This window comes from Lepisosteus oculatus, chromosome 10 (genome assembly GCF_040954835.1).
Source record: "Lepisosteus oculatus isolate fLepOcu1 chromosome 10, fLepOcu1.hap2, whole genome shotgun sequence".
Taxonomy (NCBI): Eukaryota; Metazoa; Chordata; class Actinopteri; order Semionotiformes; family Lepisosteidae; genus Lepisosteus; species Lepisosteus oculatus.
Window position 1 is genome coordinate 10,571,491 of NC_090705.1, and position 14,864 is coordinate 10,586,354.

General features: G+C 42.8%; 1 protein-coding gene across 2 annotated transcripts; it reads right to left on the reverse strand.

Annotated features, from left to right (window-relative positions):
* Positions 1 to 134: 134 nt before the first annotated feature.
* Positions 135 to 13,924, reverse strand: sqlea (squalene epoxidase a). 2 transcript variants are annotated; one of them, XM_069194900.1, is made up of 11 exons: positions 13,459 to 13,924; positions 12,033 to 12,309; positions 11,008 to 11,185; positions 9,507 to 9,603; positions 8,789 to 8,902; positions 7,571 to 7,742; positions 7,251 to 7,346; positions 6,337 to 6,479; positions 5,465 to 5,561; positions 3,355 to 3,442; positions 135 to 2,767 (listed from the first exon to the last, which is right to left on the reverse strand). In XM_069194900.1, exons 1-11 carry the CDS (start codon positions 13,705 to 13,707, stop codon positions 2,575 to 2,577), a joined length of 1,704 nt encoding a protein of 567 aa, XP_069051001.1. In that variant the 5' UTR covers positions 13,708 to 13,924; the 3' UTR covers positions 135 to 2,574. The 2 variants fall into 2 exon arrangements, with proteins under 2 accessions (XP_069051001.1, XP_069051000.1); XM_069194899.1 differs by having other exon boundaries at positions 136 to 2,767; positions 12,033 to 12,312.
* Positions 13,925 to 14,864: the final 940 nt, after the last annotated feature.

Below are 14,864 nucleotides of genomic sequence, written 5' to 3' on the forward strand. Positions count from 1 at the left end.
ATAATTTTATAATTAGTTTTTAACAAAAACTTTTCATCACATCTTGTGTACATTTCACATCAGTCAGGACCATTTTTATTATTGATAAAACTAGTTTTGTGCTAATCAGTTAATAACGGATAAAACACAATTACAAAAAGGTGATTTTTATTTTGAATAGCAAAGTAACAATTAACCACAAAAACCCCAACTCTGTTAATTAAAGGCTAGTCTATTATGTAGGAAAATGGAACCTTTATATATAAAGGGCAAATATATGTTTTAAATGTAATCTTAATATACAAGACACATAATTAAAAATAGCAAAACTGGTTTCTACATTTTTCTTAGCAGTACCTCTTTTATATTACTTTTAATAGTGTTTGCATAGTTTACTGTTGTTCATATTGCACTATGAAACACTAAGGACTAGTTTCTTACCAGCAGTCTCATTAGTTTCACAAGCTGATGTCAAATTCCTACATTTGAAAGTTTTATGATATAAATTTCCAATTGTTTATAATACTGATTTATTAACTGTAACTTGCTTGCTTTTATGTTAATAGATTCAAGTACACATCTTAAGTGCTCTGAAAAAAACACAAATTCATAAAAACAATATACCAGCGGGGAGATTTAGGGAAGTTTCTTGTTTACAATGGGCAGATTCTTGCAAGGCATTTCTGATTAGGAAATGATACACAGCATATACTGTATATAGCTTAATACTGACCAGGGCTCACAATTTCTGAAATGCGATTGCTAGGGATTAAAGTTTTTGAGACACAATGTTCAGACTGTGCAATTTATTGATTGTAATACATACATTTATTGATTGCAATATTAGTATACAGTACCCAATTATGCCAAAATAATTTTATAATAATAATAATTTTAGTAATTTCATTCTGAAGACATAAGAAAGAGCTTTTCTGCTAAACAATTGTTTTTGAGAAGCTGCAGGTCAAGAAAAACGTCAAGAAAGCAATTTCCAGCCTGTTTGCCTATGAACACTGCGCAGTTAGTGTGCAAAGAGGCCCAACTGTCACTTCGACATCTTTACAATCTGCACTTAAAGTATTGTTGTGGTGGTTGGGCCCAGGCTTGGATTCCTGTGACGTCATGGGCTGTACTGGACCGTCTCCTGGTGTTCACTGTAATGTCATGGTGCCTCTCCGTGTTTTCTGTAAGTCCCCATAAAATGGCTGAGATCGACTGCACATAAGAGCACCAGTGGATTTAAAAGGATCAAAAACAGCATGGTATCCTCTGGCCACTGTTGTCCACTTGTTTGTAGGCTCTGCTTGCTTGTTCACGACTGACATTATCCAGACTTTGTTCTAGGTTTTCCCATGAGACGAGCAGTTTGATTTTCTAGCTTCCTTTTCACGTTTCTACTCTAAGTTAGCGAGAGACGGAAAACTACAGCTTCAGCTTCATTTGGAAACTGTACTCCATCCCCACAGCCTTTTGCCAAGCTCCGACGGAGCTGCAGACACGTCCCAGTGATCAGCACGAGAAAACCTCCGCACAATAATGCAGTCTTCACTCTACTATGTGCTCTTGAATTCTGAAAGGAAGTTTTTTTTCCGGAAGACACTGTCCATTCTAAAAAGGCATTTCTGTGCACTGTGTAAGCGGCAAGTGTAAGACAGTCCACGCAACAGTCAAGACAAGGAAAGTTGTGTAAATCACAGACCACACCCCGCCAACAAGCGGGTGCCGCTGGTACAGCTGAGGCAGCAGATGATGGCCAGATATATTTTTTATATAAAAGACTTAAATCAAGCAACAGAAAATAGCTGAAATTAAAATCATGACATCACCTCACATAGATTAGCCCAAAGATTCTAGATCCAATAAAGAGCATTAATATAAAACAATTAATCAGACACTATTCACTTCTAAACATAAACCCACGCAAGGCTAAAACATTCTTCTCATGGGGTTACATCGAAGTTTCTTTCTGTTCCTTACCTCAATTCAATCATTTTCAATGAAGAAGCTGATTAAACACAGGAATTACAAATTTAGCAGCAGAGTGGTTTGGAAATCTTGTTTCTGCACTTCATATTTGACGCATTGGATACACAAATCAATTACGAGCTGTCAAAATCAGTGCCTTTTTAATTTTTGTTTTTAATGCAAATTCTCAGTTTTGTTCCACGCATTTGATGAGAAAAGCAAAAAAAAAATACAAGTTATTGAAAGGCAAGTCTCTCACCAGACCCACCATGAGACACAGATTCATCATGTTAAATATATTAGAAGACCGTGTGGTAGATTCAGTCAGTTGACCCCCCAACAGTGCTCCGAAGTGTTCGATCCAAGAACACAAAATTCATACTGTGCATGTTTTTAAAACGCGCATCATTGCAAAATCACAGCCCTGCAGGTGACATCACAGTTCATAGGGAGAGGTACCAAACAGAGCTCAGTGTGATGTCAGCCCATCTGAGTCTAAAATCGTCCATCTGTGAAATGTCACAGTAAGTCCAAAGCTGGAGATGACACTTCACACCGTCAGAAGTCAGAAGTCATTATAGTAAGAGACTCAAGTGCCCCCAGACCACGCCTTCCCTTTCTATGGAGGCTTCAATAGACCAGATATTTCAGTTCTGAGTAGATGAGGGAGAACATGATGATACAAGCACGGTACAGAATGGCGCCACTGCTGAGCAGGGCCCGGGGCATCGTGACCCAGGACTCGGATTTGAAGCTGAAGTAGATAGCGTAAAGAGCCACGGCAAAGAAATGGCCGATCAGCGTCAGCGGTTTGGGAGACAGCCTGGTGAACGAAAGGCAAAGAGTCAAAACAGTATCAACGCACATTCCTCATCTTCACTGACCAAGACATGTGCTCCTTTGACCTGATGGAGGTGAGCCAGCTGCCTGCAACTCCCAGCTGGCAGCCCACTGAAGCTCAGCAGGTGTGAGCCTGGCCAGTGCCTGGATGGGAGACCTGGGAAAAACTAAGGTTGCTGCTAGAAGTGGTGTTAGTGGGGCCAGTAGGGGGCGCTCACCCTGTGGTTTGTGTGGGTCCTAATGCTCCGGTATAGTGGCAGGGACACTTTAGTATAAAAAAGGTCCTTTTCTTGAGATGAGATGTAAAACCAAGATCCTGACTCACCATGGTCATTAGAAAATACCAGGGCGTTTCTCAAAAAGATGTACAGAAGGGGTGTCCTGGCCAAATTTTCTCCTGGCCTTTTCCAACAGTAGCCTCCTAATAATCCCCATCTATTAATTGGCTTCATCACTCTGTTCCCTTCCCCTCTGACTGTTTTTTTTTTGTAATCATGTGTTCACACATATAGTATCTCGAGGTCAAATGGAACAGAAACGAAAATATAGCCACTTCACTTTGATACTTACACAGACAGTAAACCGATGGGTCCTGAAATGCACTCCCCACCAAGCCTAAAGTACTGGAAGCAGGCTTTTCTGAGCTGGTGCAGGGAATCTGAAATTACAGAGAGGAAAAATGGATTTGGAGATTGAAAATGAGAATAAATTAAACACACAGAACACGCAGTATGCTGTACTCTGTGCTTAAATATTTTTAAAATCTCCATCTGGTAAAACTTCGGTTAGGTACCTTGAAGTAAGGTATGGCTCTGTGGCTCATCAAAACCACATTTCTGTAGTCATATTTTTGTTCTAACTGTTAACTATTTAAGAAAACGTCTCAGTAATTACTGGTAGTATTTGTAATGAAAATGAATACAGGAAACTTTCGAAAAGCATTGTTTTCCCCCAATAATTAAAGCTGTTGCGTGTTCAAACAAATCAGTTAGATCGCCATTATGATATTAGGGCTTACCCTGTATTAGAGTTTGTTTTTTTCTATCTTGGTAGAGCGCATTTTCTTGACTTTTTAAACCTTGATGTTATTACTATTAAACATGCAGCACTACAGTACTGTAGTAAAGTTTATTACAGCCCAGTAATTACTAAGGAAATTACACTGCCTTCCTACGCAAACAAATCACTCTCCTGCTCCTGCAGGTTGTTCTTATTCTCTCTCTTCCCATTTCTTTTGTTATCTTTTTCCACATGAAATGCAAGAACTGAAACTGTGACAAGTTAGGGGTCCTCAGAGGTGTGTTATGTGCCATTTCTTTTATTTCACAGCACAACGCTCACATACAGGCTACACTCTGATAAGAAGTCTAACACAACGCTCATCTAAAGCTTTCCTGAAGGACACTGAATGCGTAAAGCATAACCCATGACGAACTGCCACATAAATATGAACTAGGTCATGCCTTTACTAGAGCCCAGCAAGGGTTGCATGACCAATAAGATTCAGATGTGCAACCGGATAGCCTCATGTACTCTCCTACCGCACAATCTGTGAATAAGCAAAGTTTGTCCACAAATGCAGAAAAAGTGGTCAATGAAATTTTCTCAAGAACATGCAAAAGTGTGAATGTAGGACTTGCAGATTTTGAGGTTTTGCTGTATTCTCCAATTTCAGATAAATGACAGCAAAAAGGAGGTCAAACGTGATCTAATCTGCTTCATGTGGATAAAAAGGCGAACGTATTTTGAATCAAATTTTAAATCAAAGATTGTCCTGGGCAGGAAACAGAACACACTTCTTTCCACAAACCCATGTGGGGATCCAGAACAAACTGGGATATTTCTGGATTGCTGGAATGTTTACACAAAAAGTAAGGATGCAAATCTTACATCTAAGAGCAGCAAACAGCCCGACAAGTGAGCAATAAGAGCCGAAAGGTCAGCTCTGATCTCTGAGCTTCACATATTCTATCCTCGTATTTCTCATTGCCTCACAAACAACAAACATTCGTAGAGATCAAAAGAATTCTGTAAAGAGCAAGACTTAGCCTAGCCATTAAGCAGAATTATTTTAAAAAATAATTTGCTACTAAATAAAAAACATACAACCCCTTTGTACTGTGAAACATGTACCGTATTTCCATAGTTTGTTAGAGCTTTACTGATACTTAAGAACCAAATTAAATTCAAAATCTGTAAAAATCAATCAGGAACTACAGGAAAGAAAAGAGCAGGTGTACTCGAAAAATACAGTACATTAAGCTATTATTATAGATCTATTATCTAAATATGCTACGCAGGCTTTTACCAGCAGTCTGTTCACTTAAAACTCTGGCTATTTGGCAACACTGGAGCTGAAGTGCCTAGGAAGACGATACTTCATGAAGAAATTTACATATTGGGCATTTCTGTTTTTTATAATATTATATAATAAGTCTGTTTAACTAAATATAAAAAAGTACATTTATAGTAGTAAAAGCTAACAGGAAAACATTTTATACATACAACAGAAAAATAACTAGACTGACACCTTGATTAACCACTCCACTATGCAACTACCGATCCGGTGAATAGTACAAGAGGCTTAGAAAACAAAATGTCTAGTCCCTGTCAGTGTGCCACCCTTGAGGATTCCTGAGCTGGGTGTGAAAAAGACGCTTCTGGGAAGCACTGTGCTTACTGTCAGTTGCTGCGAAGAGTTCATAAAGAGCCTGTGCGAGAACATTCACAACAAACGAGTGGGACTTCTTCCGGGCCCAGTAGAATGTCTTCTTGGCCTGGGGAAAAACATCAGGCAGGTCAGCTCACATGGGCTGCACTTTCAAAGTCGGCCAGCACACAGAATTAACTGCGAAGGCTAGTTATGAAAAACAATCTTGACTTCACGAAGCCAGCAGATTTCTTCTGGATGAACAGTGAAACACAAACCAAAGGACACTACCTGGAAGTGTATTTAAAACCAAAAACAGGAACAGAAAGCACCTCTTCACCCAGAGGGTTGTGGGAGTAGCTAAAGAGCGGCCCACCCTGTCGTCTTTCAAGAAACCGCTGGATGAGATCTTCAGATCAATTAACTACTACCAAATGGGCTAGATGGGCCTACTGGCATCTTCTCATTTGTAACCTTTCTTATGTTCTTATCTTCTCAAAGGTAAAGGAATAAATGTCTCTGTTAACATTGCTATATGAAAATACACAAACACAATACAATTCTGTTTGTTTTGTCCAGTGTACCCCTTCTAGCAACAAGAGCTGTAATATAGTTTGAATTTAAGAATACAGGTACTCACAGGAAATATAGTGTTGAGAGTTTATATAGTAGCTTATCTGTCAACAATAATGTTAAATAGGGCTTTAAGACATTTTAATTTTATACTTCACTCTTCTTTCTGAATTTTCCAGATGGGGTACAAGCAAATCTTTAAACACAGTTTTTAATACAAAGAAAGGCTCGCAAATTAATAGCACTGCCCCTCGTTGTCCTGTACTTGTGTCGGCTGAGCCTAGTGTCTTCCGGAAGAGTCTACTTCTCTCCGACAGCGCGGGCCTCACCTGAAGCATGGCCGCGTCATCGTAAAGGTCGGCAACGTTTTTCAAAAGGCCTCTCCATATCCTGACGTCGTTGAGCACAACGCTCATGCCTCCTCCAGTCAGGGGGTGTCTCATATTGTAAGCATCTCCCAGGAGAAGGACTCCTGCAAAATTCAACCAGCCAGAGTCCATTACAGGGTCTTCCGGCATGTGTTGCCATTCCATGCAGACACATTTACAGCTGGAGTTCTCAGATTTTGTGTTTTTCCTTTTTTTTTTTTTTTGGCTGTGGCATCCCTGTGATTTCTCACGTCAGCCCTTTGAGAGGGGTGTTTTTGCTCACAAAGGGAGAATAGGTTGAGGCAGCAACGCGCCCAACCACTCTCTTGGTTGTTCATCTTGGGACACCCACTACAAGCCCGGCAGTGATGTGAAGACACCAGCTGGGGGAGAGGTGCCCCTCGCGGACAGCACAGAGCTGAATCGTGCGCTGCCACTTAGGGAACCCTGTTCACTCAGCTGTGGCCTGACTCAGGCTTGGACACCACCGCCCTGAACGACATCTCCAAACACCATATTCGAGTGCTGGGTGTGACTGCGGGCAACTTTAAAGAGCTGTATTTTTAAAAAAAACTCCTGCCCCTGGAACCTTGCTCTGAAGAGCGGTGAAGCTCAAAAGTCAAAGCAAGTCTGTTATCTCCATCCAGCCACAACTGATATTACAGTTCATTTTAAAAAACAAAAAAAAGATAAAAAAACACAGCTGAATAAATGCAGCCGAGGCCGTGAACTGGAGATTTACGAATGGATAGACCACCAGTTAGTGGTCCCCCCCCCAACCACAAACTCTCCCAGACAGCAGGTTTGTCCGGAGAACCTCATGGCATCCTTGTTTCACTGTACTGTGAGAAAAGAGGAGGATTTTTTTACGTCACCTGGTTTATTCACGGGGGAGGGCGGCAGAAAACTGGCAGGCATGGTCCTCAGCCGATCGCTCTGCAGCGCGTGTAAGAACGGCTCTTTTATGTGCTCTGCGAAGTAAAGAACGGTGAAAGATAAAAGGAAAAGGTGGAGACAAGGCAGCAGTGCAATCGCAGACTACAATGCTGCAAAACAAGCCGGGCTCGAAACAGACAATGAACAGCGCTTCTACGTAAGCACAGGAGTGAAAGACAAAGCCACGCATTTTGCATTTCCACTTTCTCAGACTTAACATCTGTTATTTCTTTGTGTTCCCCTTCCCTTATGCCCGTACCTGGAAGCTGTGGGTATATCTTGTCTGTCATGTATTCCCTGAGGTTCTTTGGCATTTCTCCTCTGATATCCACCAAAACCCTGGTTTCAGACGATGAGATCTGGTATATGAGAACTGGGCTGGGGTTGGCCAGAACAAGCTCTGCGTGGTTTGCCTTGAACTGTGGCGAGTTCTGAAAAAGAAAACGCAGCCACTCAGACAAGAGCAGTGCATTACTAGAGACAGCTAGTCTCTCCATCCCTCTTTTCAGTCTCACAGAGTTACACAGACCAAAACACGCCTTTTCTATAGATATACCAATAACTCAGTGGTCCGTGACTCCTTTCTTTCGTTTGCAGTACATACATTTAGGTCATGAGAAATATCAAGGCTTATGAAGTAAATGTAGCGAAAAGTGCTTATTGAGTGGATTCGTCACAGTGAGGTCTGGCTCGGCCCGTTTGGCTGAGGGCTGAGCTCCTGGCCAGAGGACGAGGAGGCTGGGACCCCCCTGCAGAGTGAGGGGTGACCCAGGGGCAGCTGCAGAGGGGGAGATGGGGTGGAGGAGGGATGCAAGAGACATGAAAAGGGAGAGAGGGAGCAAAGGCTCGAGCATATCAGCTAGATAATTACGTCAGGAATGATCACGAGTTGAGACAGCTAAGGTGAGAGTGAACATGGCTGCTGTCATCCCTTGAGTTAAAAAGTACATTCACTGCAGAGAGTCACAGCTTCCTCTGAATTATCTTCAGTATAGTGTTCACCATTTGTTTTTTAAGTAAATGTACTGAACTAGAGAAGACCATCACAATCTGACGGAGCTGCGGATTAACAGTTTTATCGATTTACAAGGGTTATAAACAAGAGAGGGCCAGTTTGGTCTTTCCAGCTTGTTTGGTTTGTAGAAGTTGATTGATCTAAGGATCTCTGTATTGCCTTGTTTTTTAAGTATACAGTCTGTTCATTTTGCACTTTGTGCAGCTTTAGATGTTGTTGTTCTTCACTTCTGCAGTTCTCCGACCCTCCTCGTATCCTTTTTCACATCCCGAAACCCAGTATGTCCTGGAAACCTTTCTCAGAAGATACCTAAATGTTTCTTCAAATTAAGAACTGCTATACTGTCATGAAAAGAGGCATTAGGAGTTTTAGCAAACATATTTTTAAAGTTAAGAAAACAAGCATAAAGTAAAGTTTGTGACAAAGGGTCTAGTTCCAGATAGCGACACAAAATCATCTTACCTTCATTATGCAACCAACAAAATGAGAGGAGATGTGTACTTTCCCAGAGACTAAGTCTTTCCTAAACTTTGAAAAACATCCGTCAGCAACAACTGTTAATGCAGAATGAATTTCCTAAAAAAAAATTCAAGCATTTATTTTAAAAGTCGTGTCATTCCTCAACTTCAGTCTCATAACTAAGTCACAGGTTGTGCTAGGAGATGTTGCTGTGTTATGTTACAGTACAGTAGTATTGTAATATACTGTATATAGACAAGCACTAATAATTTATTTATTTATTTACAGCTAAGAAGGCGTCTCCACTAAAACACCCTACTGAAATACAGTAAACCTGTACCAACTATAATACAGAATTGGATCATTCAAATTAAATAAGTACAGTTTGCATCTCATTTGCATTGCATTCATATTCCATTACTACACAACTAACAAGCTGGATTTACATTATGAAAGATCAAATCTCACACACACAAAATTACAAGAATAACAGGGAGACCATGATCCAATTCAGTGGTAAATTTTCTACATCAAAAATAAAAACTATAAAAAGTCATGCCTCTAGGTTTTTGCAGGTGACAAAAACTATCATAGAAACGTTCAAGATACTTGAATACTATGATAGAAAAGTGAAATTTGAGTTTGACAGAAGGCTGTCCTGTGCAGGTGCAAACGGATTTGACTTTGGACATTTTAAGAACAGTAGATTTTGGTGTCTTACTTTGATCTCTCCTGTTTCCTTGTCTTTGTACTGAATTCCTGCGACAGATCCTTCCTCCTCTAGTAGGTTTGTCACTGTGCCTTCAATAAACTTCACACTGAAACAATACAACCCCCAGTTCACAAAGCATTAATGACTCTATATACCAAAAAAACAAAATCTGGCCAACTAGTACCATAAACAAATTCTGTCAAATTGCCCAAATAAATTAAAATTGTTGGACTGCTAATGTAATGAGCTCTCGAATCTAAAGAATGATTCTTTTTACCTGGTTGTTGAATAGACCTAATTGTTTAGGAATTAAAGAGAATGAAAGCTAAAGATAAAATTGTGCTACACATTTTCAGAGATCATTGAACTACTATGTATACTCCACAGTATAGTAAGTATACTTCATTATGAGTTTGAAACAACTGATATAATTACATTCAATTAGCATCAATTTCATCACTCAATGTAGCAATTCTGTTTATAAGTAAAATGAATTTGCATAAAAATCAGCAGCTGTTTTCTAATTCCATGCACGTCACGTGGAAGACTTACAGTATCTTGTCAACTTTTCATTGGAAACACTACTTAGTTGATTTATTGAAAGTTATTTTACATACTCAACATTTTGTAAAAAAATTACAAATATCAGTATACAAATGTGCAGTACAATGCTTAATAGTCCATATGAGCAAACTGAAAAGGTTTTAACAGTGAGTATGGGCAAACTGAAAAGGTTCTAATTGAATACTTGCATCAGTGTTCTTTTGCCAATGTTTATTGTGGTTAAAAGGGACTGGCATCATTTTCTCATCTCATTTACTGACGCAAGTTTACTGGATGGAATGGCAGTGCCGAAAGTGCTTTCTGGAAACGGATTTCTGTTGGCTAGTCTGGCTATTGTGTGTTTTAACCACCTTTGAAGCTGGAAACAAAGCTTGAGCAGGTGTTAAAACATCTTACAGCATACCATCTTACATGGTTTTCCTAACTCCCACATCAGAAAGACTACAGAAACTAAAATTATCCTGCAGCTAGGATCACACCTTTCCCCTTCTCTCAACTCGTTTTCTTCTAAATTCTCTCTATTCATTATAGGCTTCATTTCACACCTCTCTTCACCTCTCCTGACTTCACACCTCCTGATTGGCCTCTCTGTCTGTCCCGCCTCTCGCCCCTCCTCTCTCCCAGCCTTTGTTCTCCCGCTACTTTACCTTTGCCTACTGCCCTGTCTCTCTCACACCTGAATAAGACTCCACAGCCGAAACGTTGTGTTTTCTGTCTTCTCTTTTCAGCATGGAATAAACCTATTACTTGTTCCTTTGCAGTCTTCGCATGCTGACGCAGCTGCCCACCTGAACTATCTTACAGCATATTCTGCTTCATGGCTTGTAAAGCTTCTTAGATGCTGAACTCTAGATTAAAAGAGCTGAGAGGGACCCGTGAGCCCTGGGTGTGTCTATCTGTTCTTGGGCACCAGCACCTGGTTCCTCTGCACGGTAGGGACCCTTACTTTGGCTCCGCAGAGGCTGCCCGGCGCAGGCCCATGATGAAGCGGCCGTGGTGGAAAGCTCTCCCGCACTGGATCACGTTCTCCTCCATGGGGTAGGGAATTTCGACCTCGGACCGGCTCTCGATGTCGTGGATGACGTAGCCGTTCACGGTGTGGGCGTCGACCCCTTCGACGCAGCCTGTGGAGCAACAAAGTGGCATCGGGAAAGGCAGCGGGCAGCCTTTTAAACAGACTTCTACAACACAGCAGCAAGGTCCTAACAATATAATAATATCCTTACACTTATATAGCGCTTTTCTGGACACTCCACTCAAAGGGCTTTACAGGTCATGGGGACTCCCCTCCACCACCACCAGTGTGCAGCCCCCACCTGAATGATGCGACGGCAGCCATAGTGCGCCAGAACGCTCACCACACATCAGCTATCAGTGGGGAGGAGAGCAGAGTGATGAAGCCAATTCATAGAGGGGGGTTGTTAGGAGGCCATGACTGGTAAAGGCCAATGGGAAATTTGGCCAGGACATCGGGGTTACACCCCTACTCTTTTCAAGAAACACCCCGGGACTTTTAATGACCAGGGAGAGTCAGGACCTCGGTTTAACGTCTCATCTGAAGAATGGTGCCTTTTCTAATAGTATAGTGTCCCCGTCACTATGCTGGGGCACTGGGACCCACACAGACCACAGGGTGAGCACCCCCTTCTCTCTAACACCTCTTCCAGCAGCAGCTTTAGTTTTTCCCTGGAGGTTTCCCATGCTGGTACTGACCAGGCTTTTTTTAAGTTTTGTAGCAGTTACATTTAAATCTTTTTATTACTTATATATTAAGACAAAATGCTAAGTAACGCAATATAGTTTAGCAAGACTAAAAGCATATTTGAAACATCATCTCCAGAAATTATTTTGTTAAAACAATTAAGTTTTAAAACATTCTCCACACACGTAGTGCTCAATTAGAAGCAACTCCTACTGGCTCCTGTCCGCGTACCAGATGGAAAGACAAACAGTTACAGTGGGAACGCTTACCGTCCAGTCCCAGCTCCCTCAAGGCGCGGTACCCCCCGGGCTGCAGCAGCTCCCCGACAATCCTGTCCGGCTCCCGCAGGTCCCTCTCGATCACCGTCACCCGCCTGCCGTCCCTGGCGAGCACCGCCGCCAAGGCCGAGCCCAGCACCCCGGCCCCGACAACCACGACGTCCGGGTCCCGAGAGTCGGCGGCCGAGCCGCACTCGCTGTCCGGCCAGGTGGAGTCCGCGGGTCCGACGTGCCGCCGCCTCCTCCTCCCCTCTCCGGGACGCGCCCTCTGCTGGATTGATTGGCCGGACAGTTAAGGGGCGTCAGTGGAAAATAAGACCGGAGAAGCGTCTCAACAACGAAGAAAATAACACTTTTCCATCTTTCATTATCGACTTTTTCATTATCGCAGCTCCCCTGTATCGGCCATAAAGATGTGATTTTGCCTTTTTATACTGGCAAGCACATTTAACGTCACCCCAACCGTCATTTCAGCGTGGGGAAAAGTAGAAAAACCCAAGCCGAAGTCTGACAACTTGACAGAGGATTTCGAGCTGACCACGAATGCCTGACTATTGCTTACACACGCCTAAAGAAAATAAGAAAATATTTTAAAGAGAGATATTTGGCAACGCGTTTCTAATTTCAGCTTGCGCCTGGGCGACCTCATTAAAATCATTAACACCTCAAAAACGGACGGTTCGTGCTAAATGCAAAAGAGCTGAAATACTGTCGTATCGTGAGTAAATGGTATTAAAATGGTAATCAAATTTCCACGAAACCCCTGTGAAAGACGCTGTAGGACGCGAACATCGGAGAAGCCGAGCCGAGCTGTTTTTTTTTTTTTAAAGAACGCTTTTTTACTTATTATCCACCGTCACAGTCTTGGTCCTGCACTGAAGCTTAATTATTTTCTCGATATATGTGTATATCGATAGATTTCTCATATGTTATGTGAGCCGGCAGAAACCAGGTTTCTATTCTAAAGGCATCCTGAGATCTCCCAACTGTGCCAGAGCGGAAAACGATTGGAAAAAGCTCAATGATTCAATTCAGTCGAGATGTAATTAAAGCAGGACAAGGGGGTTCCTGGGGGAGAGCATCCCTGCTCGAGAAGAGGGGGACCCCCCACTCTGGAAGTGTGTGAAGTCTGAACACCGCAGGTCTTCCAAAAAAGTCCATCTTTTTAGAAACACGACGGACCGCATCTCGCATCACTGTGACCCTCCCTGGCCGGATCTGCTCCTGTCCGACCGGGAAACGTCTTTTGAAACTCGGAAAACCAGCGAACGGGAATCACAACGCGCGTTAAATACCCACCGCAAAGCAACCTGTTAACACAGCCGCGCGTCTGCTTTTCACAGCACCCGGCGGAGGGAGGTACTGTATAGCTTGCCAGGGCGGATGGAGATGCTCCCCCGACCGCAGACGGGTTTACCTTTTCGGCCCGGCTGCCGGAGTCCGTGTCCCGTCCGGAGAAGAAGCGGGCCAGCGGCAGGGACGCCGGGATGTCCAGACCCAGGCTGGGCAGCGCCTGCCCGCTGCGGTACCTGGCGTAGGACAGCAGGGAGGCGAGCAAGCAGCAGCCCAGGAAGACCAGCGCGACCTCCTTGTTGGCATAGTGCAGGACGGCGTCGCATTTCTTGTAAACGTAGGTGAAGCTGGCGATTCCCAGGAACGTCCACATCTCTCGTCAATCAAGGGATCGACAACTGAGCGACAACCAAAATAAACGTGCGCTCGGAATAAGTTTTTTTTTTTGTCAAAAGTGGGGTTAAACGCGTCCCCGAGAGAAACGCACTGAAGGCGGTTATGCTTTCAAGGTTTCAAAGGCAAGGAGTCCGGCCTGGGCAACCGATACCGAAATCTGAAATGTTTGTTTTTTTTTTCCTTTTAGTGAACGAATCTGCTCGTCATCGCCGAACAGACGCCGGATCAGCTGTTATTTTGGATCCAGGACACCAATGTGAGAAGAAATGAAGCCACGGAAATAATGGTTAAGATATTGCTCAGCTGTCTTCTAAATAATAAAAATAATGTTGTTCTTATAATAATGATATTAAAGAAATAATCCGTCCCCAAATGTCCTCCGATATTCAGTATTTATATCATTAGTACTAAAAAAAAAACAGACTTGAATAACCCAGCTCTTAAATAAATTGTAGTTCTTTCCCGAAGACCTTCACAGACAACTGTGCAACTGTAACATGAAAAGTGAGTTTATATTTTTTTTCTGATGGTGACCAGAATAGTTGCAACCTAGCCGGCGTGTCACTCTCGTGGGATGCTGAATATTTTATGGTAATAAGGAGTCTATGCTAATGAGCCGCGTGCCCGGACCGCGCTCTTCCCCGCCCCTTTCTTCATCGCAGTACCCAATCAGAGGCCGCAGAGCGGTGAGCAGAGCTCACGCTATCTGGCCATTGGCCAATCCGGTCCTGCCGGTGGCCGAGCTGACAGTCAGGTCTGCTCTAGTCTGATGTGACGTCATGGGGCAGGTGGGCCCGCGTCAGACGCCAGTGTCGTCCCCCTGTGCAGTACAGGCGGATCTGTCAGCCAAGGAGGGCTGGAAACACGGTTACAGCATCACCTCGCTTCCTAGAACCTGCCTGACAAAGTGTTCCATCAAGAAACATGTTTTTATTTGTGTGTTTAATTTTCTTAATACACCAGTACCATTATGTACCCGACAGGAATGTGCTGTGAACTATGCATTTAAAAGTATTCGTCAGGATATTTTCGTGGTGTGATAACGAGTTTATCATTCTGCCTTTATCAGATTCGTGTTCCTTGTGTATTTTGTACATACTTTTATTTATCTAGTCTCTCCGTGTGTGGATGGTT